The following is a 27,465-nucleotide window of genomic DNA, read 5'->3' as shown; positions in this document are numbered from 1 at the left end:
AAAAAAAAAAAAAAAAAAAAAAAAAAAAAAAAAACAAACCACACAGCACACATCACCACACCCATCCCCTCTTCCCTTTCAGTAACAGCCAATTCAGCTTTCTAGCCAAAGACAGTGGCTACAACTGAATTCACAGAGAACCATGCAGCCAAGAAACCAGAGCCATGGAAGGGAGAGACTTGTGTTGACTTGCCACACGCGCTGTCCCATAGCAGCTAAGTGACTCCACCAAGCCACTGTGTGGTTGGACACTGACAGGACAGCCGATAAGACAAGGCTGGGACCCCGAACACCATGCTTGGAAGACGACCACTTTTAGGGCAAGATATTACTGGAGCCAAACACTAACCTGAGGCTAATGTAACTCAAAATCCCTTCCCTCCCCAGGTCCTGGGGAGTGTCTGTGGAGGGCTGGATTTTGATTATTTTGGGTGGCACAGGTTGTTGGCATCACCGCCACAGCCCTGGGTGCTTTGGGATGGAGGCTTGACTTGAGGAATGATGGCACCTTATACATCACACTAACTAACCTAGCTCGAGTTGACCATTCATCTGCAGCAAGCAGGGTCATCAGTCTTCGAGCGAGCGTGTGCAAGGATGCACACGGACCACTAGGAGAGCCCGTGCCAGGAATACATGCTGCTCAGACAGCAAAGTGAGGTTATTTCCTTCACAGGCCAAATGGATGAGGTGATTCTGCCTTCCCACAGCCCTGCGTGCACCAGCTTTTACAGGACACAGTAGCACTGTGCAGTATCCCAAGCCCTCAGCCACATCAGTGAGCATCCTTCAGTTAAAATATGACTCTAAGGGTCCTGGCGGTGAAGGGAAGGACCACTGATGGACGGTCCCTAACCACCACCTGGATCATTTAAGCTCCCCCGGGCTTCTAACATGAGGCCTTCCCAACGTCTTAAGACAGACAGGCTTCAGGAGCTCTGTTCTGAGTGACGGGTGAGAAAACTGCAGTTTCTGGAGGGGCAGGAGTGGTGGGGGAGGGGTGACTGTGACCAGCTCAGCTCTGGAGTTCTGGCTTTCCTTCCAGAACCGGATTCCCCCTCAGACTCTGGGTTTCCAGCTGGGCCAGGCAGTTCTGAAGGTGGGGGCTGTACAACCAACCGCGCTTCATTAACAAGGCAGAAGGACCTCGGAGGCCCCTCCCTTGGGAACGGAAATGGAGTTAACTTTCTCTGAGCTTAGGATTTGTAAGGCACTGAAATTAACTAGAGCCGGGGAAGGGGGAACAAAATGGGGGGAGGGGGTATGAGCGACCCTGGATGCTTTCTTTCCAACCCCAGGGAAGGTCCTCACAGTAGCAACAGGGCAGACACCCCTTTCTCACTCAGTGTGGGGACCGCCCCTATGTGACACAGTCATGAGCATGTGCCCCCATTGTGATTCAGTGGACTCTAGAGGAGGCCTGGATGGTGGGAGTCAAGAAAGAAAAGCCCAGGAAGGTCAGGCTTCCCATCTTGAGATGTCTTCCAGGAGCAGTCCTGAGTGGGCTCAGTGATGGCCAGGGCAGTCCGAGCACACAGAAGTAGGGGCAAGATGGTCCGAAGATGGCAGAGAGGACTTTGGAGTAGACCTGGCTCTGGCACAGCACATCCTGGGCCTGCCTGCCAATCAGATGCCCCCCTGCCCCACCCCCGAGGCCAAGTGGAAGGCCTCTTAGGGCTGATGCAAGCTATGCAGGTGAAACTCCAAGGCACCCCCTTCACGGTGCCGGCCAAACCCACGCACAGGTGACCTGTGGGGAGCCTGTCTGGACTCAGCTGTTGAATCCAAAGCAAGCCAGGCGTGAGGTTGCATGGAAGCAGTGGTGGAAGCCCTTAGTGTGGGGTGACATCCAGCAGGTAGGTATTTTTACCTTCCCTTCACAGATGAACACGGGGCACACAGGGGCCAGGTGACTAGCCCAGAGTCAGTCACACAGCTAACACGAGTGGCTAATCTGGGCCTGGGACTTAGGTCTGTCTGACTCCAAATCCCACGTGCTTCCACTTGCCCGAGCTGACCTGGAGACCACCGGGCTGCCTCGGGGATGTGGAGGGGTTTCTTTTCTGAGATCTGGGAAAGCAGAGAAGCTGGAGCGAGCGAGGGAGAGCAAGTGCATGCATCTGGCTCCCCAGACGCCCTGCTCAGTGCCTCGCTGCCTTGCAGATCTTGTCGTACACCTCAGGGAAGGCGTCCTGGCAGCCCAGCTGCTTGCGCAGCTTGTGGTACAAGGAGCCATCGAACATCTCCCAGAACTCCTCGCGGTTCATATAGCAATCGGCATATAACATCTGGAACCTGCGTGGGAGGGAAGGAGTGCGGCGGTGAGGACCGACGAGGTGGGGGAGAGGACCCTGTGCCCCCCCAGACCCCGGGCCACTCACCCGTGCACACTCCGCACAAACTTCTCCAGCTGCCTCATGCAGGACCTGGCCTCGAAGTGCTTCACACGCGGCTCCCCGTACGCCCCGATGTCCACGTAGAGCTCTGCTTCATCTCCCTTGGGATGCACTAGTCCTGGCTGGCTGGGCAGGATGAACGGGCACAGCCAGATGGGGTAGACCTGAGGTCAGAGAAACAGGTTGGTCTGTCTTTTCCCAGCAGGTAGCAGACACGGGACTAGCTCACCCACATCCTAGGAAAGGGGAACTTCGACTTTGCAACCCACTAGAGGCTCCCGGATGCTCCTAGTTTCAGCTCCCCCTCCAGCCCTGCCAAATACTCCTGTATTATGGGGCCACTCTAAAGCAGCTCATCAGGGTACTGCAGTCCCTGAGTGGGCCAAGATCCTAATTGTATAGTTGGAGAAACCGAGGCCCAGAGCGCAGACGCACAGATGGGTGGGCAACACAGCTCTAGGGAGAAGACCTGGGTCCCATGGGACCACGCCCGCCTGGTCACCCAGCTTACGTGGATGTCATTCTGGAAGGTATGCAGGGCCTGTGACATGCACTTCATGGGCACCAGCATGTCCTGCACCACATGGTGCTGTTCGTACAGCTTGCGCAGCGTCTCGCCCTGGGTCAGCTTCAGGAGGGAGATCTTGGGAGGGACCATCCAGCCAAAGAGGTAGCGGAAGATGGGGTTGTTGCCGAAAGGGATGATATCCTAAAAGACAGAGATGGGGATGGGAAGGAGGAGGCAGGGCCAGTTCCTCAATCCACTAGGGACAGGTAACTCTGGGGTGCAGGCCCCTCTTTACAGGAGACCTAGGGTTTGATCCCCATCTCGCACATTTACCAACTCTAATGGCCGTGGGCTAGTTACATAGCTTCTCTGAGCTCAGCCCGTTATCTATGACAGGTGAGACAAATAGATACTGTGACCAGTGCCAGGAACAGTGAGGTGACTACCATTCCGGCTCTCAAGAGTGAGTTGGCATCCTATAAGTATCTGCCAAGTGAATGTTGTCCAGTGAGAAGAGACAATTCTTAAGAGAGCTTGAGCAATTTTTCATTCTTTCTTTTTTTTTAAGTTGGATATTTTCTTTATTTACATTTTAAATGTTATCCCTTTCCTGGTTTCCCTCCCTCCCAGAAACACCCTATCCCACACACTCCCACCTCCCCGCCCTCAATTCCCCTATACTGGGGCATCTATCGAGCCTTCATAGGACCAAGGGCCTCTTCTCCCATTGATGTATGACAAGGCCATCCTCTGCTACATATGCAGCTGGAGCCATGTGTACTCCTTTGTTGATGGCTTAGTCCCTGGGAGTTCTGGGGGGCCTGGTTGGTTGATATTGTTGTTCTTCCTATGGGGTTGCAAACCCCTGCAATTTTTCTAAGGTCTGCAGCAAGGACGGCTCTCACCAGGTAAATGGACTCTAGCTCCACAACGAGCCTTCCAGTTGGTTTGCACAACACAGCCAGCCACTCATTTTCTCCTGCTCCCCCTGGTCTCCCTGGAGATCCTGACAGGCAGATGTCGCTAATGCCTGCTGCTTCCTCAGCCATACCCTTAGCTCCCTAGCTCACAAAATTCCTCCCGGCCCTAGGCCGGGCTACCTTCCTAAGTCACCAACGTGCAGAGGGTATCCCGGCCTCCGGAGCCTTGACACCAAGGGTGTGTGTCAGCGACAAAGACATTCAAGACGTGGTTCCTGCCTGAGACGCTCACTGTGGTGGCTTGAATATGCTAGGTTCAGAGAGCGGCACTATTAGGAGGTGCGGTCTTGCTGGAATTGGTGTGAACTTACTGGAGGAAGTGTGTCACTGGGAGGGTGGGGGGAGGGCGCTTTGAGACCCTCCTCCTAGCCAAGTGGGGACAGTCTGCTCCTGGCTTCCTTGGATGAAGATGGAGAACTCTCAGCTCCTCCCGCACCATGTCTGCATGGATGCCGCTATGTTTCCATCTTTATGATAATGGACTGAACCTCCTGATACATCCTTTGGCCCCGGCTTTACTCCTGTCCCATGTCCTGCCAATATGCAGAAGTCACTCATTCCCTACAGTTACTTCCCTCAGGCTCCTAACAACTCAATTGTGGCTTGCATCTGGCCTGCTATTGGCCACCTCTGTTCTGATGGGCAGGCTGCAGAGCCCCAGGGATGAGCAAGGATCCCAGGATCTCCTTTCTTATCTGACGATCCCACACACTAGCTAACAATGGCACCCCCTAAGGGACAGACGAGATAGGCCTGTGTTCTCAGCACTCTTTTATCTAACAGAAAGGAAAAGGTCAAAAAGTTAATGTACCAAAAGTAAAATAAAGAGTCTCTCTGTGTGTGTGTATGTATGTATGTATACATGCATATGCATGTCTGTGGAGGTTACATATGGAGGTCAGAGGACAACCCCGGGTACTGTCCTTGCCTTCTACCTTGTATGAGACAAGGTCTCTTTGGTTGTGTGCCAGGCTAACTAGATGGGAAGCTTCCCAACAGTCTCCTGCCTCATCTCCCATTAGAAGCTGAGATTATAGATGTGTGTGCCTTCATGCCTAGCTGTAAGTGGGTTCTGGGGATTCAAACTCAGGCCTTTATGCCTGAATAGCAAATCTCTCTAGAGCAAAAAGTACTGATGAGACAGCCGTCTGTCCCTCTGCAAAGCCCACTATGGCAGGATTGAATGTAGGGCCTCACACAAGCATCCTAGTACCCCAGCCCCAGTGCCGTGATCTTCCTCTTTCCTATTTAGTTTGAGACAGGGTTTCTGTGTAGCCCTGGATATCCTGGAACTCACTCTGAGACCAGGCTGGTCCTGAATTCAGAGAACTGCCTGCCTCTGCCTCCCGAGTGCTGGGATTAAAGGCGTGCGCCACCACTGCCTGGCCTAGTGCTGCATTCTTAGGAACAAAAACAAACAAACAAACAAACAAACAAATAAAATACACAAGTAGGAAGAGTTATAAATGCTCTCAGATTGATATTTAAAAGATGAATGGCAAAACGCACGCTGATAACGTAGAATTAATTTTGTACTTACTACGCAGGCATCAGGACAGGACAAAGGAAAAGGCGTTACGTTTTAGTACCCTCAGCGGCACTCTGGGCCGCTTTGTGCGTGGGCCCCACGTGGGCCCCACAGCTTACCCAGCTGAGGCAATGGGCTGGCTTATCACCCAGCATGCAGGTTCACCTGGTTCTTTCCAAAGCTCTTTTCTACAGGGAGCAAGGTGAAGAAGGCAGCCAATGAAAGGGTGGTGTCTTTGGAGGGAAAGCCTGCATTCTGAAATTGTGTGTGCGAGTGTCCCTTATCAGAAAGGTGTCAGCTTCCGTGTAAGGTCTATAACTCTGCCTAGCTGGGTGTGCCACCCACTTCCCCAGGGACACCCAGAACTGGGTCCCTTCCTCAGGAAGCCTCCCGTGGCAGAAGGGAGTTGCCTATCAGGCAAGGAGGAGGGGAGAAAGGCCTGGTCTAGAGGCAGACGTGTGGGCAAAGTCCACGGATCTCAGAGGGCACACTGTTGTGAAGGCCACCCCCACTCGGAGCGCCTGATACCTTCCCTGTGACCAATAGCATAGCTTCTCCTACTGCCCAGTTCTGTTTCCCTGCTGCCTGGTATTCCTAAGTCCCCAGTGTAAACTCTAGGGGACCACACAGCTGTCAACCCCTGCTCTTCCTGTTCCTTCCTGTAAATGAAGACGGCTTAGGACAGCATTCACTTCACAGCACAAAGATATGGCAAGCCTCGTTTTGAGCACATATGGAAGTGGTTTAAAAATCTATCTCCTCATGAGATGGGGGCTCAGTGCTCTCAGCTGGAGCAGGTTCAACTAAATGACACATGATGCTAACACGTGGGGTGTGGCAGGAGTGACCGGAAACCATGATGTGGTAGGCACACTGCAGCGTCTGCAGTCTCTGGTGATCTGTCATGGGGGGAGGCTCCACTTTGCTGTGATGGGGCTCAAGGAGCCCGTGGAGTCACGAGCAAGGAGGGCTTCATCCATCCATCACCCTCCCATCCCTCGCTCTCACGAACCCCTCACTGGAGCCTGAAGCACTACAATCTGCCTGCCCTACTTCATGGCACCATCCGCTCGCCCACACTCACGGCTACCGCTCACCTCACATTCGTGGCTCTTGTCACTGAGGCGTGGGCCACTGTATCCCCTCACAGCCCCGCCTTTCCGAGTCTGGGACCACCACTGCCTTCATTTGCACTCATCCTCGGTGATTTTAATTCTCAGAGATATGATCTACCCACACTTCGGTACCCCCAGCTCCCCGGCTCGGTTTGCCTTTATCTTCCAGCAGTCTTATCTTTCACTGAGCTGAGCTCTTACGTCCTATCTCAGGCAGCATTGTCACTATGGTGATCCAACCTCAGAGCCAAACCAGTCCCAGGATATCTTTTCCCAGGGCCAGCTGTACCGCATGGGATTACCTCGGCAGCAGAGCTCAGTTGCTGGAGTGGGTAGAAGAGCTTAAAATATCAGCTACTTGGTACTTTAAGAATGTTCCGGAGCCTCAGACAACTATATTTGTCTACTCCACAGTTCCTATCATCCAACCTCCCCTAGAGGTGGCCTGCTCTACCCACCCGGTGTCACGTGAAAACCCACAGCCACACACTGGCCTTGCCCTGAACTCACGGTCACCAGTCTCAGGAGGCTGAATCCCATGGTCATTCCCAGACAATGAACTTTCTATTGTCTAAGGGACAATTTTCACGTCACCCTTCTCAAGCTGTGGCCATGCCCTGGCTGGAATTCTGATTTCACTGGGAAATTACAGGCAACCAGAAGGGAACGCCCTCAACTTCTCGCCTGCCAGCTGTGCCCAACTTCAAGAGCCTGTTCCCTGCTACACAAGTCACCCAGAGGCCACCCAAGGCTCCACCCCACTCTTTAAACAGTCCCCACCCCCCACTGTCATTCCTCTCATCAGCCCCACGACACAACCATGCTGGCATCTCTCCTGAAAACAATCACAGAAACATCTGGCTCCTGTCCCCTGGGTCTGTCCCGTCAGAAGTAGCCTCTGAGCTGGTTTCCACCAGCCCAGTCTTCCACCTGCTATTCAAAGCTGATTCTATCCCCTCATCTCACTTAGGACTCTACGCTTTCCTGAAGGTCTCTACTGGGCGGCTATGGTTAAGGGCACCTTCTCTTTCGCTGGTTCCTCCTCCCCAGGCGCTGGGGTGTTTTTATGTGCCTACTATCTTGGCTTTACATATCATTTGCCAAGAAAGAAGAAAAGGCCGGGTGTGGTTGAGCAGGCCTGTACACTCAGCATCTGGAGGGAGGGTGGGGGCGTGGATGCAGGAAGATCAGCTACATAAAGACCATGATGGGCTACAAGACCTTATCTCAAACACAAAACAACCAAACACAAACATTTCCCCTACAAATTCAAAAACATTTCTCTGCCATTGGCTCATATTTAAATACATGGCCTCTGATTCTCAAACACAGTTGACCGGCTACCAATTCAGCGCCCAACCTGCGTTCCCAATGAATCTACCTTCAACAGATATGCTCAAGGTAGAATGTCCCGTGTCCTTCATCATGCCCCCCCCCCCAAGCTTCCTGTCACAGTCAGGGGACCTATTTCACTAGTTCTTGGGTCTCCAGCCTTGATCTCATGCCAATCTGTCTGGCAATCCTGTAGGTCGGCTCAACAGTCAGTCCTTCCTGGGCCTCAAGCTACTTTTCTTCTCCGTTGCCTCCCAGACAACAGAAATCTTTCATCTCTTCTTCCATGATCACTCAGCCCCCCACCTACCCAACTCTATATCCAGCTACCAAAGATATTCTTTAAAAATAAAAACTAGGGCACACCACCTTCCTGCCCCAAGCCCCCACTGACTTCCTATCGCACCTACAATAAAGTGTAAGGTTCTCACTTGACCTACAAGGAGCCATGTGACCCAGCCTCTGGCCACCGTGTGATCTCATTCTGCACCTCTGCTCTAGCTCAGCAACTTTGCTGTGTCTCAGACATACACAGCTTGCAGGGACAACAGGACAGAGAGCTGTAGGAGACTGCAGCTGACTCTTGCCTCGAACAGTAGGTGCCAAATGTTCAACCCAATGAAAAGAGTTATAACCACGAAGCTCCAGGAGGCAGGCATAGATTGGGGGATGGAGAGAGGATCTTTGAGATCTTGCATTCATTAATACATTCCTAAGTATGACACTGAGACAATGGATGAGACGGGATTCATTTACATGAAAAGCACGTGCGTCATCACACACTGCCAAAACTATGAAGAGCAGTGTGCAGGACGGGAGAAATATTTGTAGATCACATATCTGCTGATGGTTTAGCGTCTTGTGTGAAGATGTGTAAGTATGTGAAAAATGCATACGTGTCAACAAAACACAGACCAGGAAAAATGAACAAAGGTGCTCGTGAGATGGCTTCGTGGATAAAGGCGCTTACTGCTAAGCCCGACAACTCGAGTTTAACCCCTGGGACCCACAAGGTGGAGGAGAGAACTGATTATTGTAAGTTGTCCTCTGACCTTCACATGTATATCATGTTACACACACACACACACACACACACACACACACACACACACACACACACACTCACACACCCAAAAATGAATGAATGGACTAAAAATAAAAACCAGCCAAAGACCCCACAAATGGCCCACAAGCACTTGACAGAACGCTCAACATGACGGGATCAATAAGGAGCTACAGTCAAACACCTCTGGGGCACCACTGCACATCTGAGGATGACTGTAATAACGATTGCTTACAGATCAGAAAGCAAGTCTTGGCCAGGACAGGAAGACTGGGACGCTGCCAGGCGAAATGTAAGCATCATAATGACTGTGGGAGACACTGTGGCAGGACCTCTACCAGTTAGACACACGGTTACCATTCTCCAGCAACCCCACTTCTTGTGTTTGTGTGTCCCCTAGAGAATGCGCAAAATGCTTCCTCGTTCAGTGGGCATGAGGTTTCCTTACACAGAACAAAGAAAACACCGTGGTCCTATGAAGGTGAAGCTACACAGCTTCATGTGGGTACTGAAATCCTAAACTATGCACCGCTTCGTGGCCTGCCTCTGGCTGGTCCTTTGCCCAGAGTCTCCCCTGGAGGTTCTGTGTGGGCTGTCTTCAAGTCCAGGGGCCACCGCATGCACCATCTCCTAAGGTCCCCACCTGTCCACTCATCCTTACAGCATAGTGACAGACTTATGCTCACCTCCAGGCTCAACTTGACTCTCCCCTCCTCCTCCTGCACAGCCTTTCCCCCCTTGCTTTGGCCCCACACAGAGCTAGAGTCCCTCTGCTCAGCAATGGGAACACTTCCAGGAAGCTAAAGGTCTACCCTTTCCAAAGTAAGGCTAACACCCTCAGTGTGAGTGGCAGGAGCAGACTTCTTCCTCTCCCCAGCCTAAAACCCAGCAGCCGCTCTGCTGGACCACACAGAGGAGACCACTTCCTTCACCAGAGACAGAGAACTGTGGCCACCATGTGAATGGCTACTGTCCCAAGAGCCAGGCCTGAGAGAGCCAAACCTCACCTGGAGCTCCCAGAAGATGCTGCGCGTGTGTCGGTGGTAGTAGTGTCTCAGGGGAATGTATTCAAGGCCCTCCCGGTTTGTCTTCAGGTAGTTCTCCACATGCTTGAAGAACCACGGCTTGTAGTAACTGCCAATGCTATTCAGCTGAAATGACAAGAGGGCATTGTGATCAGGCCACAGAGGAGCCACCGGGGAGCCACCAGGGAGCAACAGCGATCCAGCCGCTGTCTAATGCGTTTGGCCTTTGCAAAGCTCTGACAAGTCAATTGTGGCCCTGGAGAGTCTTCAAAGCCAGGAGGGTTGGGCACAGCAGGGACTCTCCTGCAGAGAGCAGGCACTCAGTAAACCTCAGGTCCGTGCACAGGGCCATGCAGCCGGCTCAGGCAGTATGGGGTAGGGGTGGAGTTAGTGGTTCACGTCCTGATTAGAACAATGTTCATGGTGTCAGTGATAACTCAGGGCTCTGCACAGGTTAGCTCCCCGCTGTCCCTGCTAAGTCAGTGTGGATCACCCTTACAGCAATCCAATGCTCCAGCTCCAGCCAACTGTGACTCATTGCTGCTTTCCCTGGGCTGGAACCAGGCCTCTGGGCTCAGCACTTTCCCTGTATTTTCCCCTCCTGGAGGGAATGTCCTGGCCATGGGTTCTGTGTCCTTGAATGCCTAACTGGCACACTGAACTGCCTTACAGCCCTCAGAAGGTCACGGCGTGATCTGCTGCGTGTGGAGGTGACTGGGCTGCTCAGACCTCTGGCCCAACTCCTCTGAACTGAATTCTGGGCAGGTTCTCAGGAAGAGAGCCAAATACGGCCTAGCCATTCTCTAGTTGTGTGAATTGGGGCAGGCTACTCCCTAACCCTGTTTCCTATGAATGTGAATTAACAATAAAATATATACATTCATATTTTTTCAGGGCTTTCAATCATGTTCTCTCTCTCTCTCTCTCTCTCTGGCAAGATGGAGACAATGCTGACTGGAATGGCTATGTAGGTTAAACGTGTAATACAGGGCACACCTAGCATGGGCGTGACCTACAGTGGGCTACAACATCTGCTCCTTGATGGCCTTTCCCTGTGCAGCCAGCACCTTTGACTTCTCTGGGTACCACCCTCTTGTAGAGCCTCCTTTGCTGGCGGGCACTCTGCGGGGAGAAGGGGGGGAGCTGCAGTTTTGCACAAGAGTCTGTTTGCCCAAGCTGGCTTCCCCGTGGACAGAGGTAACAGAAAGGGGCCGAAACCGACAGCAAACAGAGCAACTTGATCTAAGGCAGTGGGGGCCAGGCCACTTGCCCGGCAGTGGCATCCACTGTGTAATTAAGTCGAAACTTGGGTGTCTGGGTCCAAGACCTTCAGGAAGCACTGTGTCAGAGAAGCCCAGAAATGGTAAATAAACCTGCTCAGGACTCTGAGCAGCTACGAAGCCTAGGCGACTGCAGAGGCTCCGGCTGGCTTTAACGCAGCCACAGAAAGTGACCTCCAGCCTGGCTCTGAAGTGGGTTACATCCTCACAGGATAGGGCCCTTCATGGTGCTTGGCTGGGATGCTTGGCCCATTTGACAGCATCTACTCCTCTCCTGTCCCGACTCCATTTGCACTTGGTGTCCTGGTCTTATCTGCTGGGACAAACGGCGAGACTCTCTGGCCTCTGGTCTTTTCTACCACTTGGCTTGAAAGAGCTCCTGAAAAGATCTTGGGACCTTTGTTCCCTGCTCAGGAAGTTCAGGGATCTAAACCCTTCAGGAGCTGAGCGAATCCTTCGAAGCAATCATGCTGATGGTATCAACTCTCGGACCACACTGAAGCTCTTTTGGTAGTGGTGGGTGGCTTCTCTTGACCCTCTCCCTCAGCTTGAGGCTGTGGACAGCCTCTAAGGAAGTGCCCTAGAGAAGCTGCAACACCCCTACACCAGATACCCCATAGGTGATTAGGGGTGGGGGCTCACAACGACTAGGCTTGAGGCTAGGGAGAGCCAGAACACTTCAACTCTATAGCTCCCGTTGCTAACGCTCCTGAACGTCCTCTTCCAGACTCATTCCCTGCCAGGAATCAATGCTGTGGTCACTGCTAAGCTCTAGGAGCTTCCTCCACTCGGGGACCCATGTGACCCAGAAGCCGGAGACAAGAATGTAAACCAGCTACATTTGCTGGGCATCTCTACCTCTCACTGGGTCTCATTTCCTAATACGAAGAAGGGACGGTTCCCCATGATTTTTGAGTCTTTCTCAAAATATATTTTACTGGAGCCAGAGCCATACATACTAGGTACACACTGGGCTAAACCTCTAGCCCTCCGTTTCAATGAAACAAAACCAAATTTTAGTGTGTCTGTGTTCGTGTGTACGAGAGGACAACTGTGGGAATTAGTTCTCTCCTTCTGTCACATAGGTCCCAGGGATCCAATTTAGGTGTCGACCTTGGTGGGAAGTATCTACAGAGCCATCTTGAGGGCCCTGACTTTAAAACATTCTAAGTATATAGGTATAGACCAAGTGCCTTAAGACATGCCAATACTTTGATGAAGAGCAAATTCTTTCTCACTGCTTTATTAATTAAAAACAAAACTGGAAGCAAGTTACATTGCCACCTAAGGACAGAGAGGGAGGGCATCTGCTCAATGGCCTGTTCTCAAGGCATTACACTGACTAAGGTAGGACAATGCTTACCCACTTGAACAAGGCAAATTTGAAGAGACAGTCACAGGTAAGGGCAGCCAAGCTAGAAAACTCTGTAAAGATATGTTCACCCTCAAAAGTAACACGAGACCGACAAAACAAGGAGGGACTATTTTTAACCTTATCAGATTGGCAAAAATCAAAGTGTGATACTCTCTCTCTGCAGCTGGCAAGGGATGCAGCCACCTGCTGCCGGACACAGGCTGCCCCACTGAGGCCCGTGTGGCCTTCCTCACCCACATTTTGGGTGCTCACACCTGGGCTCAGGACTCCATTTCATTCATACACATGTTGGTAGGAAAGGAGAAGAGAGTCTTAGAGCTTCAGCGAAAGGAAATGCTTATCAGGCCAAGTACTTATACACAACCGAGTGGCTGTATAGAACAAAACCAGGACACGTTCAACCACAGACACTGATAGATGTAGAGGAAACTGTGGAAGTGATTACCCCAGGGAGTGAAGGGAGGCACCTTTACTTCCTTACATGGGCAATACCGACATCCTAGCTCATAATTTAAAAAGGTTTTCTACACGCATATGGGGGAAACAAATGCGGAGTGATTTTGGGTCACGTATGTGGGTGAGTCTTTCATTTGTTTATTCTTCCAGGTCTCTTACCATAAGCGAGCATCCTGTCTGAATGGAGGGAAAAAGAAACCTGCTATTGAAAATTCCTTGGGTGCTGGGTTATAGTGGCACATGCTTATAACGCCAGCACTTGGAAGGCACAACAGGCAGTTCTGAGTTTGAGGACAGCCAGGTTTACACAGTAAGATCTAGACCAGCCAGGTCTACACAGTGAGACCCCGACTAAAACAAAAACAAAAAACAAACAAACAAACAAATAAAAAAAACAAAACCAGAACAAACCCAAAAATATTACATAAGCGATTCACACCTATAATTCCAGAACTCACTCAGGAGATAAAGCAAGATCATAGCCCTAAGTTGGAGGTTAGCCTGGACTACCCAGTGTGCTCCAGGACAGCCTGAGCTAGTAGGTAGGTAACCCTGTCTGAAAATAAAGACTAAACCATTACTCACTCGTTATGTGGAACAACAAGTTACACATTACTCACTCGTTATGTGTAAAATGTTAATAAAACACTAAACGTTGTATGGGGAAAGCTGAGGTGTGCCCATTTGGTCTGGAGAACTATCAAGGCAATTACTCCATCTTGGTTCTGCCACCTTGTAGAAATCTAAATTAGCCCTTGGAGCATCAGTTTCTTCATCTATGACATGGGCTGTCATTAGACAACAGGTCCTGTCTATAAGGGAAGCATGTTGACTGGCGGGTGGCAGCAGTGAAGGAGACAGGCCTCTTGTGGCCCCTCACATTTCTGAGGGAGCCTGTCACCTGCATCTCGGTGGACCATGACACATGAAGCAGTCTAAATCAGCCCAGTGCCCGCCCACCTTTCTTCCCCTGGCCTACCTTGCTGGGCTCGACGTCATCTGTCATGACCCCCGTCATGATGACAGCCTCATCCAGGGAGTACAGCAACCCTTCCACGAAGTGGTTCTCCGGCCGCTGGGACTCTTGGGTGAACTTTTCACAGATGGTCTCCAGGCCGCGCACTGGCTCAAATCGCAGCTTGACATACTTCTTGGCCGGGATGATCCGGATCTCGGCAGCCACCAGGAAGCCCAGGGTCCCACAGGACCAGGGTACGGCATAGAACAGGTCTGAGTTTTCAGACTGGGAGAGAGAATTGGCACAGGCTGAGAGCTTGACCTGATGGGGCAGTGAGGGGGCGCAGGGCCTGGGCTGGATACCCGCCCGTTGCTTTCACCCGTACTCAGTTTTCCCTCTGCAACTTCTGCTTCGCGTGACTTTAACCTCCTACTGCTCCCTCCATCAGGGATGCTCAGGTAAACATCCACTTCCTGCTGCTGAGGCCTAGGCCCTGAAGCACCCAGCAAAGTCATGACTAGAGCTGCCCCAAGACCCCAGGGGGAGGACTAAGGGGGCAAAGAGGGGGCAGAGCGCAGGGTACATGAGCTGGGTCCCTACTAGAGTCAGGGTAGCCAGGAGACATGAAAAGGCAAATGCCCCTCCTGAGCTGGCACTAAAACTAACAATACCTTTCCTGGCCCACTTTACCCTACACTCAAGAGTCTGGCAGGACACTGCCCACATCTGATAGGAGCACAAGTTGACCTGTCTCAGTCAAGGCTCCCTGGAAAGTCAGCTCCACCAGCTGGGCTCCGGCAGGACCTCCCAACTCTGAAGCAGTATCGGTTGGCCATTCTGGGTTAGATTCTTTATGTCTAAAAGAGCTCCACCCCCCAAATGATTCCAGCCTTGGGCTGGTTTATGAATAGGCTAGCTGTGTGCCGGTGTAACTAACGTACATCGCTGTGGTGGCAGGCAGGATGGGGAGCAGTGAGATAGGGGACTGGACCAGGGTGCTCTGAGGATGGCAGTGGAAGCCTCTGGCACAGCAGGGCTCTGTCACCAATCCAGTCCCTGGGCTACTCGCTCATCTCACTGTCCCAAGCACAGCTGCATGAACTGATGAAACTGCACCCATGCTCTATGCCAGGACCCCCACCCCTCTCAAGCTCCAGCACGTTCCCCCTCCAGTTCACACAGCAGTCAGAGGAGAAACCGGCCTTAGAGAAGCCTGTCTTCCTTTCTTCTCTTGGTAACAGACAGGGCTCAGATGAGACTGTGGAAGATGTACTGAGCCAATGTGATTTAGTTCTTGGCTGACTGGGATCTTTTGATCCCAGACCTGAACTCCTGAGCTAGTCATCCTTCATCAGGCTCTCTCTGGTGGCTGTGATGTACCCACCTTGAACCCAATTACAGAGGTTTAAGTCTTAGTGGTGTAGGATTTACTATCTGTGTAGCCCTGGCTGTCCTGGAACTCACTCTGTAGACCACGCTGTCCTCGAACTCAGAAATCCGCCTGCCTCTGCCTCCCGAGTGCTGGGATTAAAGGCATGCACCACCACTGCCCGGCATGCTTTAGCTTCTTATCTGACTGAGTAATCTTAGTACTCACCTCATAGGTTGGAGAAGAACATAAACACCATAATATGTATGACGTGTCTAATAAGCCCATCTAAGGACAGCCCACTAGGAGCCCTGAAAAATGAAGCAGTCCGAGGAGAACTTCCTCCCTGACTCCCAGGTCAGCCCCAGTGACCCCACCTCTAAACTTACCGGTGTGCAGCGCACAAAGCTGCCGTCTGCCAGGATCAGCTCATAGGCAGTGCAAATGTGTTGGAACAGGCCATACTTGTGGGACGATGACTCGATGCCTGTGCCCATGATCAGGCCCCCTGCAGAGACACGTCTGTCAGCAGGGAAAACTTTGGAGTGCTGGATGGGGCTGGCGGAAATGGGACTGCTAAAAATAGGACATTCCCCATCAATCAGTTTGAGGGGTAGGAGTGAGAGGTCTCCAGGATGGTCACTACCCTCACCTCTGACCAGCCTTAGAGGATTAAAAAAAAAAAAAAAAAATCTGTGTGTGGCCGGGCAGTAGTGGCTGACACCTTTAATCACAGCACTCAGGAGGTAGAGGCAGGGGGATCTCTGTGAGTTTAAGGTCAGCCTGATCTACAGAGGGAGTTCCAGGATAGCCAGGGCTATACAGAGAAACCCTGGCTCAAATAAATAAATAAATAAATAGATAGATAGATAGATAGATAGATAGATAGATAGATAGATAAAAAGCTGTGTGTAAAGCCACTTTAAGAGGAAGTCTAATGAAGAGAGGTTACTAGGTGGCAGGAGCTATGACCTATGGGAAGATCATAGCCTTGGACAAGAGCTTGGGTGGTCACAGACCCTACAGGGAGAGGGACCAAACTCATTCTGAGTTTGACATTGGTATAACTGGAGTGATGGACAGTCACGAGGAAGCAGATGGGATGAGATGAGATTCTGCACCATTCAGAAATGGAGCATGGCCATCTCTGGCCCAAACGGGAGAGTAGCCAGCATGAAGAAGATCTGTTGTACGGAAGGGGGCCCGTGTTCCTCTGCCGCGATCCTGCCTGCCGTGAACATGGAGACTCACCCACTGTGAGGTCATCGAGCTCAGGCAACACAGGCAGGGTCCAGCCAATGGAGTTCAGCAAAGCGGTCACCTGACCCATAGACACCAAGGGCTCCACTCGCACAATCTGTAGACAGGAGAGAGGCTGGGTCACTGTCCTGCCTTTAATTACAGAGAATGTGATCTCTGGTTCTGAGTCCACTAGTGCTGAATGCCATCCTCTTAAAGATCTCCTAACAGCTGGGGGGTGGTTACACACACGCAGTACCACCACATAACAAATGTTCAGTCAATCTTCCTAAATTATAGGAGAAATACTAATTTGGCATTGATAGCAGAGACAGGGAAGAAGGCGTCAATCATCCAGCTTAGCTCTTCACTTACCAGTGACAACCATGAAGCAGCTCTGCCTTGCTCTCCCATATGTCTGTGCTGCTCTTTCCTATGCTTTGCTACAGCATCCATACACACAAATACAAACCCACACTTACACATACTAAATATTTAGCCCTAGAGGGGGGTTGGAGAGATGGCTCAGCAGTTGAGAGGGCTGGATGCTCTTCCAAAAGACCTGGGTTTGATCCCAGCATCCACCCGGCAGCTCACAACCCTCTGTAACTCCAGTTCAAAGGGCAAGGAGCTCTCTTCTGGCCTCTGCAGGCACCAAGCAGGCAAGAGATACACAAAGGCGTACGTAGGCAAAACACCCAGATACATGAAAAGACATTACTAGCATTAAAGACTGGGGGACCACTCAGTGGATACCACAGGTACTAGGATAGAAGTTCAGACACCCAGCACCCATGCAGATGCCTGGGTGTGACAGTCTGCCCAGGGCATGAGAGGCAGACACAGGGGATCCTCAGAGCAAGTTGGCTAGCTAGACCTGCCAAACCGACAAGCTCTGGACTCAAGTGCGAAACCTTGCCTCAATATATATGATTGAGAACAATTAAAGAAAACATCCAACCTCCACAAATATGCACACACACATCAACACATGTATGTACGCCAGTCAATAGCGATGCAAATAGGCACACCCACATGCAAACCACACAAAGAGATCTTAAAATATTTAGCACAAGGGGTTGGTGAGATGGCCCAGCAGTTAAACACATGCTTCCTTCAGAGGACCCGAGTTCGGTTCCCAGCACCCACATGGAGGCTCATAACCATCCAGTTCCAGGGGACCTAACACCGCCCTCCAGTTTCTACAGGCATGGCACACAAACATACATGAAGTTATAACGTTCACACACATAAAATAAAAATAAACAAAAATTAGCATTAAACTATGAACATCATCTTTTATCATTAAGGCTTTTTGTAAAACTGATTCTTCATGGGCACGCTAGTGAGCAATCACATGCATAGCTACATGCTGAGACAGGGCACCAGGGACCAGAATACTGCCCTGAGAAGAAAAGAAAAAAGCAGAGTAAAATACATGGGACAGGAGTTTTCAAGAAGGTAGACACAGGCCACAACAGTTTATAATACCCGAGAGACGGGACAAACTAGGCCAACTCTGAGGTTACCCTCATCTGCCCAGAGTGAGAGGAACCTGGGCCGAGCCCGTATCATGATTTGCAAAAGACCAGCGCTCCAGAGGACCAATCAGAAGGGAGCTGACAGCACAGCGTATGAGAATACAGTTCTGCCCAGGCCCAGAGATGAATATACTTGGAGCTGCAAAGGGCACCTCAGCGTCTTCAACCAGGTAGGGACTGGTATGTACGAATTCAGCTACTGCCTGAGGCTGAGGCCAGGCAACACAGCCCAGGGAAGACTACAGGTAAAGATGCCAGGAGGGGGCCGGTGAGATGGCTCAGTGAGTAAGGGTATCGACTGCTCTTCCAAAGGTCCTGAGTTCAAATCTCAGCAACCACATGGTGGCTCACAACCATCTGTAAAGAGATCTGATGCCCTCTTCTGGAGTGTCTGAAGACAGCTACAGTGTACTTACACTTTATAATAAATAAATAAATACATCTTTAAAAAGAAAAAAAAAGACGCCAGGAGGTCAGCCAGGGCAGGACACAGTTACCTGTTCCCATAAGCTGGCCTGGGAAAACTGATTCATGGGGTCCTGGGCAGGTCCTGAGAATGGCTTGCCTCAGTGGCAGAGAACAATTAGCCCAGATTAAATGGTACTCTGGTCCATTCCAAGAAAATCAAGACCCAGTAGGATCAAATTGTTTCCAAGGGATTTAGCCACCTCCTGGAAATATAACCTCGAGATATGTGGAAATGCAGTGCCCGCCACCCCCTAGGGAAGGGGCAGAGTGTCCCAACAGTCCAGTTAAAAGTTACAGGCATACAGAGAGGCAGGAAAACACAACCCATACTGATGAGAAAAATCCATCAAGCAAGGCAGACCTAGAACTGATGGACGATAGAATTAGCCATCAGGGGCATCGACTGGATTCTCCTTATTCAAATAGTTAACCTTTGGGGCCAGCAAGAGGGTTCAGCAAGTAAAAGAACTGGCCTTGCCAGCCCGAAGACCTGAGGTCAATCTCTAGAAATTCAGACTTTTGAAAATGATTCTCTGACCTCCACATGTGTGCCAGCCATAGCATATCCATGTGCGCACACATACAATACAATACATACATACGTGTACAAAAATATTAGCAAGACCCAGTGTCTGAAATGAAAGCTATAGTGGACTGGGCTAACCGCAAACTGGGTATCACAGAAAAAAAAAAAAAAATCAGTGGATATATGTATGGTAATAGAGACCATCTAAAGTAAGACCGAAGAAATAACCCGAACAATTGAAGAGGCCGAATACACCCGTAATAGCAGTCTCCAAAGAAGGAGAGAAAAAGGAGGCAGAAAAAAAAGCCCCTGAAGTTTCTACAATCAGTGAAAAACTTACAAAATTTAAACCCAAGAATTATGAAGAAAACCGTACCAAAAACTTTAATAAAATCTCTCAAACCCAGTGATTAAAACACCTTAACTGCCGAAGAGATAGAAAGATAAGCCTATTGAGAGGGTTGGTATCCCTCCCTCCCTCCCTCCCTCCCTCCCTCCTCCTCTCTTCTCATTTTCCTATATATTCCTTTCCTGGTTTTGCCTGTGTAGCTCTGGCTGTCCTAGAACTCACTCTGTAGACCATGCTGGCCTTTACCTCAACCACTAAGCCACTAAGCACAGCTATGAGTTTAATTTCCAGCATCCATGCTGGGTGACTTACAACCACCTGTAACTCCAGGATCTGATGCCCTCTTCTGGCCTCTTTGGAGACTCACACACATGTGTGCATACACAGAAATGTAAACAAAAATACATTAAAATAAAAACCCCGTGACAGAGTTCTTGTTAGAAATGATGCAAACAAGCCAGGCATGGAGGCGCAGAGGCAGGCAGATTTCTGAGTTCGAGGCCAGCCTGGTCTACAAAGTGAGTTCCAGGACAGCCAGGACTATACAGAGAAACCCTGTCTTGAAAAAAAAAAAAGAAAAGTAAAGAAAAGAAAAACAACAACAACAACAAAAGAAATGATGCAAACAAAGGTGGTGGAATAACTTCTTTAAAGTACTAAAAGAATGCATATTTATATATATTGTGATGTATAAGAAATGTAAAGAGGTCCTTTGTTTGTTTGTTTTTGTTTTTTCAAGACAGGGTTTCTTCTCTGTATAGCCCTGGCTGTCCTGGAACTCACTCTGTAGACCAGGCTGGCCCTGAACTCAAAGAGGTCCTTTGAGCAAAAGGAAAACAATGGCAGACATAAATCTAGAGATTTGGCTGAAAAGACAGTAACTATAGACAAATAGATGTTCTTATACTTAAATTCCTTTAACAGGCAACTGGTCATTACAACATTGATATGATACAGTGTGGAGCTAAGAAAAACATACCCAGTAGTACAAAGGGTGGGAGGAAGGAAATGGAGGTATAAGATCTTTCCATGGTAGGTGAAGTGAGGTAACATCACTGCTGTGAAGAAAATGTATATTGGAAATCCCCAGGAGCACAGACTGAGATGAGAACACAGGGGAGAAAAAGGGACAAGGAACAAATGCACATAAATAGACAGCACGTGACAGACTCAAGTCGCCATATCAAGGAAGGACAGTAGATGCAAACGGTCTTACAACCTCAATCAGAAGACAGAGAGAGGGGCTGCAGAGATGGCTCAGCAGTTAAGAACACTGACTGCTCTTCCAGGGGTCCTGAGTTCAATTTCTGGCAACCACATGGTGGCTTGCAACCACATGTAATGGGATCCAATATTGTCTTCAGCTACAGTATACCAGCATACATAACATAAATAAATTAAAACAAAGAAAGGCTGAATAAAAAAAAAAACAAAACAGCAAGACCCAACTGGGTGTTGCCTGTAAGAGAAACATACTTTGTTAGGTCAACAGTAAATATTACAAAACTACACATCATGCCACGCTAGTCTAACGAGACTAGTGACTAGCGTCATCACTATCAGACTGAGGAGATTTCAGAACAAAGACCATAACTTAGGCTTTTTAAAGAGGTAATCTCCGCCAGGTGCAGAGGTCACACCCATCATCCCAGCATCTGAGAGGAGGCAGCAGACAAAAAAAAAAAAGGAGTTAATCAAAAGGACATTGGAGAAAATAAAGAAACACGTTTGCTTCTGCCTAGTAATGGAGAGAAGTGCGTGACAGAACCATAGAGACAGATTGGGCAATCCAATGAGCAATGGGATCTAGATGACATTTGTCACTCTCAAACAGTTCATACACACACACACACACACACACACACACAACTTTTTTTTCCCCTTAAAAAGTTGAAAGCATTCAATTTTCTGGCAACAGCTAAATTAAATCAGAAGTCCAAGATAGAAAGATCTTGCTAAATACTTGAAAACTAAACATTCGTGTAATAACCTGTCAAAACACATAGCAAAAGGGAAATCAGAAAGAATTCTGGGGGTGGGGGGATAGAGTGACACGGCTCAACCGTCACCAAGCCTGACAAGACCCGGCCCTGTAAGAGGGAAGGAGAGAACTTATTCACTCCCGCAGCCGTCTTCTGACCTCCACACTCCCTGCATGTGTGGTAAAATTCTGGTTTTTAGAAGACAAGCCACGGGTTAGGAGACAATATGGCATGATTTTGGATTTTTAAAAAATGAGCAGAAGATATGAATGGGCCTCACCCAAAGACAACATGCCGGAGGCTGGTTAGGTACATGGAAGGACAGCCCAGGTCTTCAGTCACCACAAGGAGACGCCATCCCAACACATCGTGAAGAACTGAGACCCGCTACAACAGGTCCAGCAATATGAGGCAGCAGGCACACAGAACCCATGGCACTGTAAAGTGAAGCTTCTCCTTAGCCGCCTGTCATGGGACTCGCCCATTCTACTCCTAGGCACTTGCCCAAGGAAAGGCTTTTAAAGATTTACTTTTATTTATTCATTTATTTATTTTCTTATTTTAAGTTACAGGTGGTAGTGACTCCCTGATGGAGATGCCAGGAACCAAACTTGGGTCCTCTCCACGCACAGTACACATGCTTTAACCGGTGAGTCATTTCTCCCGCCTCTACCCGTGGTGGAACTCGGGGGGGGGGGGATCCACTGCCCCCCCCCCCCTCCTGGAGCTGGAGTCATAAACGTTGTGAGCTGCCTGACATGGGACCTGAACTCAGGTCCTCTGAAAGAGTCCAGCCAGCTCCCCAGCCCCAAAGAAACACCTTGCATGTTTATAGAAAGCCTGTTCAGAAAGGTTGCTGGCTACTTATTTTGTAACAGCTTCCAAGTGGAAAAAGCAGGGATGCCCACCAGCAGGTAAATGACTAAGCAGACTGACCATGCAGAAGATACTACGTAGCAGTACAACTGTATGTACCAGGGACATCAACATGGATGGGTCTTAAAATACTCATTAGAGAACCCAGACCAAAAAAGGATGCACTGAGTGATTTCTTTCAATAGTATCCGAAGCCTAACACTCATTTATAACAACAGAGAGAGAACACTGCTAACCAGAGGCTGTGGGTGGAACGGGCAGGGAGGGGTTTAGGGAAAGAACTGCAAGGATGAGTAAACTATTATGTCTGTGGGGGTATGTTCTGTATTTTGATAATGGTTTCACTGATGCAGTCATGTCAAAACTCATGTCAAAATTTATTACCCAACTGCAGATGTTAAATATGTACGGTTTATTGTGCCAGGCAGTATCAACAAAGCTGTCTCAGAGAAGGCACAGTGATAGGAGTACTTGGGCCAGGGTCTCACAGCGATGAAATATCACCAGGTGAACACACCACAGTTCCTACCGCGCCTGTTGCTGGACATTGCAATTTTCTATTAAAACGGAAGTGCAATCCAAATCGCCTCGCTGGGGATCCCTGATCACGTGCAAGCCGAGTCCCCCTCTCCTTAAGTCATGTGTTGAGAAGAGGGATATCTACACTTTATCTTAGCTAAAAGGCCCAGAAGCATTAAGAAGTAAAATTAGTATGCTTGTGGGGTGGGGGGTGGGGCAGCGGGCAGCAGTGGCAAAGAGTGTGTACTTTTGGGCTAGCCTACCAACAAGTCTATACCAGATTCCCCTCGCTAGCTACCTTTGTAGCCTACCAGCATACTTTCTTACCAGGATGGATAAACAGGGTCCTTTTGTCTCTCATTTTTGCCTGTGATTTCTCCATTCTTTTTTTTTTCCCCCTTGAGACAGGGTTTCTCTGTATAGTCCTGGCACTCACTCTGTAGACCAGGCTGGCCTCGAACTCAGAAATCCGCCTGCCTCTGCCTCCCAAGTGCTGGGATTTAAGGCGTGCGCCACCACTGCCCAGCTCCCCCCCCCCTTCTTTTTTCTTACAGAATTAAGACAATCAAAATATCCCCTGGAGTTCTCAGTTTGCCTGGCTGACTATGGGCAGACTTTCCTCCTAGTGGTTGTAGCGCTCCGGAGGACAACAAAGGGAGGTAGAGTCTTTCCTGGTGGCCTCGGACCTGTCCACTCTGGGCTATCACTGACTGAACTCATTTCCCCAAGAGTCACTCATACCGGGGGCAGTGTTTACCAGCTCCCAGAGCTAAGTACAGCATGTGCTCGCTTGGTTTTGTTCGTTTTTGGGGGAAGGAGGGGGGCAGTACCCGGGATTGAACCCGGGGCCTTGCACAATGCTAGGTAAACGTAAACGCTCCACCACTGAGCTCCGACCCCAGCCCCCTCACCTGTTTCTTGGTGTCCACCTCCAGAATGTCCATCAGGTTGATCATGATGTTCTTATGGGTCTTCTTGTACTTTCCAACTCGCAGTGAGACAGTGAGCCAGCCCGGACGCCCCGTGCACATGAAGGTCTTACTTCCCTGTTCCTTCCATTCCCGGACCTGCAACCACAGGACACGACTCAGCTGGCTCCATCTGGGAGTCCCAGGGGGGCGCACAGCCCTTCTTTCAGGGTGAGGGAGCTGGGAAAAACGCCTTTACCCAGGCCTCATGGAAGAGGATGGTGTCGCTCTGAGGGAGTTCCCCTGTGCAGTCTCCCTAGCTCACGATGTCAACAGAACAGCCAACGTGTTGTTACTGCATGAGGAAGAGCGCAAGAAAGCACTAGAGAACAGAGTCCTCCAAAGACTTAATGCAGAGTCCAGGAAAGGCTTTCTAGCAGTAAGAGAGCAATCATAAACACGGCTATCATCTCCATCATACAACCACCCAGTGAGGATTGTACATTGTCTGGTTAGATCTCTTCATCTCAGGAGGTTGCAGATGAGGAAACCCAGGCAAAATAGCTTGTATGAGGTCATACACCCCATGACTGGCAAGACCCAAATTCATAACCAGGACTGAACAAGCAGAGCCAGAAAGACGGAGCTGGGAGACAGAGGGGCTTAGTCCACAGAAGAAGAGCTATTTAGGAAGCGTATCCACTGCCAAGTCGATGCCTGCTGTCAGCATCCACACACGCTAACTCATGTACCAATTTGACAGAGAGGAGAGGGAAGGAGCAGCCAGCCAGTGGGAGGAATGACTTTGGCAAAATTTCCACACTGGAGCAGGAAGGGTGCAGAGGGTGATGCGCTAGTGAGGAATAGAGGAAGCTGTCCTGTCCCTGCTGATGGACAAGGCAGGCGTGATGCGCGGCTGTGGTCAGGGCACCCAGGCACCAACCGGTTCCTCTTCCTCTGCTTCTAGTGATTCCTCTCCCCCAACCCAGGCTGACTGTACCCTGCTGGCCACAGTGACAGTTTAAGGAAGGGGACTTTGAGCCCGGTAGGCAAACCCCTTCTGGGTCTGGTTCCAGGAGGGCACTCTCTCTTTACTGAGGTGGTGGCAACACTGGCTGGATCTAAGCCAGAAAGTGTTGGGGATTCCACAGGAAAACAGCACCCCACGAGAATGGAGCCAACTCAAGGGAAGGAAGAGCCAAGAAAGACATGGCAGGCAGGATGAAGATAAATGGGGGAGGGGGTCCTGGGTTCAGTTATGCCTCAGCTAGCTGTACTGCTGATCTAACAAACATACTCTGGCCCCACGGGCAGCTGTCAGATTAACAGTCCCTGTCTTTGAGAACTCAAAGGGCATCTAGCAGGTAGATGCTATTTAGGACACAAGCTCGTGTCCTTTTTACTCAAACCAGCTTCAACTAAGTTTTGCAAGAGTCTGGTCAAGGGTCAGCGGGTTGCCCTGGCGCTCGCTGTCTGTCAGAGGGCTCAGGGTGGGGAGGGGCTTTCCTCTTATTCAGTCTGGCAGAAAGGCAGTACTATGAGTCCCCCGTGGGAAGACAAAGGGTGAATTCCAAGACCACCCAGCTCTGCCTGACCCTGCAGTGGGAGACTTTATGTAAACAGAGAGTGAGGGAGTGGATTAGCGTTGCTGCTGGATCACACAGGCAGAAACTATCAAGCCTGGGACATTGACCAGATTTTGGGGGGAAGGGGGGGGAGTTCTTTGTCAAATCCTCAAGAGAGACAGGAAGGGTCCAGAAAGTAGGTAACTATTCGGGAAGCTATGGTAAGAAACTAGGCATGAGGCAACAAAACCAGAGACGGGATGGAGACACGAGGCTGAGCGAGTTGAGAGTTCAGGCTCTTACCGAAGCCAATGTTGACTGCCTGCCTGATGTATCGGTTGTGCTGTCTTGGGCACACGACTCCCTTTGAACCTCATTTTAGTAAAACTGGTACTAGACACCAGGAGGCTGTGGACTGTAAACTGCACACACGAGTGGCACAGGTATGGCATGCAAGGCCCCATTGTTCCCTGTTTAGGTTAACAACCACTCACTAATACACTCTTGCCCCAAGGGGAGCTGTCAGGTTAACAGTCCTGTCTTCTGGAGCTCACAGGACATCCAGCAGGTACATGGCAAATAGAACCTGCAGACAGGCCCAGGACAAACGGCGCAGGTGGGGGTGGAGGACAGCAGAGACTGTGAACTACATACATAATCCAGGGTGGAGGTGCACAGTGATTCTGATCGCTGCACCCTCTGCATCTCCTCTCCCTGGGTAAGGTCTTCTGGTTTAGAGGTCAGTCTGCCTAGCACCTGCGGGCTAAGCCTGTGGTGCCCGGTCTGCAGCATACAGCATGAAGTAAATAGAACAAGAGGGTGGTTGCTATGCGGGCAGCGGCAGGAAGCAGACACTCTCTGCAGCCTGGTGCAAGTTAGAGAGAAATATAAGGAGGGGCAAAGGGAGCCCATGCTAGCCCTGGATTGGGGGGGGGGGAGACGCTTTACTGTGAATTGAAGTCTTAGCCTAGGTGCCGGCTGGCCTATGTGAATTCCTCATCTACTTACTGGGACGACTACATCTGGATGCAGAATCACTGCATATCACATGGGATTGGGGACTGATTCTGCCTTTTAATCTCTTTTTAATTCTCGATTGTAAAGGTATCCGAAGCACCTCGGACCGCAAAACAAACTTTCACCTCTTTCCCAGCATGACGCTCCTCTCCAAACTGACTTCCTAACCTTTTTCCTCTCATGACTGTGTTTCTTACCTTCCTACTTCTGCTCAGCCAATCTCTCCACTTGGATCTCCCCCCACCCCATTTCCCAGAACCACCTTCCAGAGGCCATTCCTCCTTTGGAATGCGGGGAGCCTGATGAGTTACCTGACTGTTGCGCACCTCCCGAAGGTTTAGGGTCCCTCGTTTTCCAGGCACTGCGCATGCCCTGCGCCTAGCGGACACTCTATAAGCTTAGGGGTAGGGTTCTGTTTGTTGCTCCGGTGCCGGTGCTTTTGCTGTTTCCGTTTCATCCTCGGACAGTCCCTTCCCCCATCACACGCCAGGTCCTTTGCGATCCCCACTCCCGTTCCTCCGGCCCCACACACGCCCCCGTCGCCCAGCGAACCGCTACCCCGGCGCACAGCCGCACCCCGCGCCGCTCACCTGTTTCTGGATGTCCCGCACGCGCTGCTCGTGCAGGCGCGGCGCACTGCTCAGCTTGAACACCACCCAGGCGCGCACGTAGTAGTAGATATCGAAGATGAGCGAGAGCGGCAGCAGGAAGAGGCACACGAACACCCAGCGCTGGTGGATGAGAACGAACTCCAACCCCTTCACTCGCACCCAGAGCAGAAAGAGCAGCGCGCACACGGCCAGCGACACGGCGGGCTCCATGGTGTCGCGGCGCGCCGCGCGGAAGGGTGCGGGCTCGCGCCGCCCGTCTCTATCGCCCGCTCCGCGCACCGCCGGCTCAGCGCCTGCCGCCACCGCCCCGGGAGCCTGTAAGTCGGGCCCGCCGCCTCGCGATTGGCTTGGGTCGCCAAGGTTCGGTGGGCCGAGACCCAGGCGACGACCAATGGTGAGCCGCGCCGGGGATCGGACCAGGGAGCCGCTGCGTTCATTGGCTGCGGGAGCAAGGATGCTCCACCCTCTTCTAGTCTGCG

At 50.6% G+C, this 27,465-nt stretch overlaps 1 protein-coding gene across 1 annotated transcript; it reads right to left on the bottom strand.

The window, feature by feature from the left end:
- Positions 1-187: 187 nt before the first annotated feature.
- Positions 188-27,297, bottom strand: Dhcr24 (24-dehydrocholesterol reductase). The gene is made up of 9 exons (XM_021200033.2): positions 26,966-27,297; positions 23,797-23,952; positions 16,637-16,742; positions 15,775-15,893; positions 14,038-14,301; positions 9,930-10,073; positions 2,908-3,105; positions 2,382-2,560; positions 188-2,295 (listed from the first exon to the last, which is right to left on the bottom strand). The coding sequence occupies exons 1-9, from the start codon at positions 27,194-27,196 to the stop codon at positions 2,142-2,144; spliced, it is 1,551 nt and encodes a 516-aa protein (XP_021055692.1). The 5' UTR covers positions 27,197-27,297; the 3' UTR covers positions 188-2,141.
- Between the last annotated feature and the right edge of the window lie 168 nt (positions 27,298-27,465).

Source organism: Mus pahari, chromosome 6 (assembly GCF_900095145.1).
Source record: "Mus pahari chromosome 6, PAHARI_EIJ_v1.1, whole genome shotgun sequence".
NCBI lineage: Eukaryota > Metazoa > Chordata > Mammalia > Rodentia > Muridae > Mus > Mus pahari.
The sequence above is the reverse complement of the archived record's forward strand: the minus strand, read 5'-3'. Positions and strand labels throughout refer to the sequence as shown.